Source organism: Gadus macrocephalus, chromosome 3 (genome assembly GCF_031168955.1).
Source record: "Gadus macrocephalus chromosome 3, ASM3116895v1".
NCBI lineage: Eukaryota > Metazoa > Chordata > Actinopteri > Gadiformes > Gadidae > Gadus > Gadus macrocephalus.
In genome coordinates this window covers 25,182,675-25,185,598 of record NC_082384.1, presented here as the reverse complement: position 1 = coordinate 25,185,598, position 2,924 = coordinate 25,182,675, and the positions used below count along the sequence as shown (strand labels likewise).

Sequence of the window (2,924 nt, the reverse complement as noted above, 5' to 3'; positions counted from 1 at the left end):
GCGCTTCCCAACGCGTCGACGTTGACAGCCCGAGTCCGACGGCCGCGAATTGACTGGAAATGTTTTCCAAAAAGTCAAAGTCGTGATTAATCAGCCATTGCGGTGATTAACCCATCCCCCCCCCCCCCCCCCCCCCCCCCCCCCCCCCACCTCCGTCTCCGTCTCCCCCCTACAGTGCGCCCACGCCACGCCGGACAGCTACATCATACCGGAGCTGTGGCGGGGGTGTGGAGGGGAGGGGCCGCACGCAGGTGAGATGATCAACGCTCGCACCGCAAGGCCCCCGCCTAAACAACTTAAGAAGGCCTGTGTGTATGTGTCTGTGTTTGTGGGGAGGGGTGTGTGTGTGTGTGTGAAAGAGCAAGTGTGTGTGTGTGTGTGTGTGTGTGTGTGTGAAAGAGCAAGTGTGTGTGTGTGTGTGTGTGTGTGTGTGTGTGTGTGTGTGTGTGTGTGTGTGTGAAAGAGCAAGTGTGTGTTCGTGTGTGAGCGTATGAGAAAGAGCAAGTGTGTGTGTGTGTGTGTGTGTGTGTGTGTGCGCTTATGAGAGAATAAGTCTCTGTGTGTGTGTGTGAGAAAGAGTTTGTTTGTTTGTGTGTGTTTTTCTCTTTCTGAGGGCTGAGGTCTTTTCCAGCCCCCATTCCTCGAGAGACCGAGACGATCTCATGTTTTAACTCTTTACTTTTTCCCCTTCCAGGCCTCAAACTACTTCCCTCCAGAACTTTTACCCAGTGCCGGCTGTCGGAGTACATCAGGTGTGTGTACCTGTGCGTGTGTGCGTGCGTGCGTACACACATATATATATACACATCAAGGCTGTGTTTGCACTGTGAGACATTCAAAAGTCCTCCTATAGAGCCGTCGCAGACGTCTGAAGTCTAAACTAATGGTTTTTATTAGCGGCGTGTTCAGACGGCGCATCGACCGCAGGCCGGGGGCGGGGCGAGACGGGGGGGTCGGATGGCCTTATCAAGCTCCTGATGGATGCGCAGAGATCACTGCCCTACCTGGCGCCCTCGCTCCGTACCGCTCCACCGAAAGCACCCTGCTCGTACCAAATGCCGACGGCAGGTAAGAGAATAATGCGATTGTCTCGTAGGAACGAGTCTGCTGCACCCGGTAACCTTGAGGAGTATCAAAGAGAGTACAGTTTCGCTGTTCTCGTCCAGATGCGATTCAGGCGCCTTATCTCGCCTGTTTTTCGGGCTTAACCCGGCCTGCTGTTATGTCCCTCGTAGAAGCATATTAATAGTGCCCTTGGCATCGGAGCCTGAGAGATACAACAACCTTTTAATAGATATAACCCCCTCTTTGAGCCAGGAGCTGGTGTTATCTCAAGGCCACATTGTGGCAATGACAAAAACAAAACCGCTTTTTTAATAAATAGTAATATGAAGTTCTTTATCTTTCATTACTCTTGCGTATGAAATTCTAGGGCGGTTTTTCCAAGACTTTACACTGCAGATGTGATAACAGTATACTATAATGAAGAACCAGGTCTAGATGTAAGGATTGGAGTTATACCTTAGACTAAGAAGATGCACAGTAGCACCGAGCTAGCTGGCAGCATGGGGCTCAGGGGGCAGAGCGGGTCGGCTGGTGACCTGAGGGTCGCTAGTTCGATCCCCGGCTCCTCCTAGCTGAGTGTCGAGGTGTCCTTTAGCGAGACGCCTCACCCTGACTGCTCCTGACCAGCTACAATACTGCCTGACATTCACGCACACATTCACACACCAACGGCGGAGTCAACCTTGCAAGGTGACAGCCAGCTCGTCGGGAGCAGTCAGGGTGAGCTGCCTTGCTCAGGGACACCTCGACGCTAGGTGGAGCCGGGGATCAAACTAGCTCACTTCCGGTTAGCAGCCCGCCCGCTCTACCTCCGGAGCCACAAGCCGCCCGTTAAAGTCACGTCGTGGTCCTTTGTCCTCCAGGGGTGTTCCACCGGCCCCCGGATGTGATCCTCTCCCCCTCCCTGGAGAGGAGGTTCCTCGGTACGGCCAACTACGTCAACGTCCCCATGAGTCCCGCCGTGGCCGAGTGCCGGAGAGCTCTCCTCAACATGGAGCTCCGCCTCAACACGCCCGGCCTTTACCCCAGACCGCCCAGCGCGCCGAGAGGTAACCACCTCACCCCGACTGCACCCGACCAGCCGGCTGTCGCCCTGCGTGGCTGACTCCGCCGTCGGTGTGTGAATGTGTGCATGAACGGGTGAATGTGAGGCAGTGTTGTAAAGCGCTTTATAAATGCAGTCCATTTACCATTTCATTAAAATTATTTTGGAGGTGAATGTCTTAAAATTGATTTGCAATCTCGAAATCCACTCTCCATCATAGTTGATGACTAAGTCAGTTTTGGAACGGGTTAATGCTCCTCTATGTAGCAGTCTTGATAACAGCACTCTCCTGATCTCATGTGTTCATAGTTTCAGGCTAATGTCGCTCACGGTTGTTAGGAATACTTCTCTCCGTGCATTGTGCTTTACTGTGAGGAACGGCTAGGAGAAGATGCTGCACAATGCTAAGAGCTATTTTTAAGTGCAAGGACGTCCAACATACAATAAGCCTGTGTATACAGAGTCAGCGTTCAACCAGTCTCTGCATATCCCCCCCCTCCTTAGGCACTTATTGTAAGTCGCACGGCCTGGCACTTAAAAATAGTACTTAGCATTGTGTAGCATCTTATCCAAGCTGTCTTTGTTGTATACGGGAATAGGTTTACCTAACAATTGTAAGCGCTTGGCACTTGTTTCTATGAACATCCTTACTGTACCGACAGTGATATATTGATGTTTCTCCTTCTTCAGACACATTTACTGTAACTGTAAGTTTATTGTAAGTGGCTTTTGATAAAAGCGTCCTCCTCTTCTCTGTGTTTGTCGTCGGCTATAGGAGACTCTGTCGCCAGGTACCCTCACCTTGACATGGCTG

At 51.8% G+C, this 2,924-nt stretch overlaps 1 protein-coding gene across 1 annotated transcript in view; it reads left to right on the top strand.

Annotated features, from left to right (window-relative positions):
* Positions 1-872, top strand: part of dok7b (docking protein 7b) — a 4,242-nt gene extending 3,370 nt beyond the window's left edge. Inside the window, exons 5-6 of the mRNA XM_060047419.1 lie at positions 695-752; positions 854-872. Coding sequence (XP_059903402.1) covers positions 695-752; positions 854-872 — 77 coding nt within the window. The remainder of the gene's footprint in view (positions 1-694; positions 753-853) is intronic.
* The last annotated feature ends 2,052 nt before the right edge of the window (positions 873-2,924 follow it).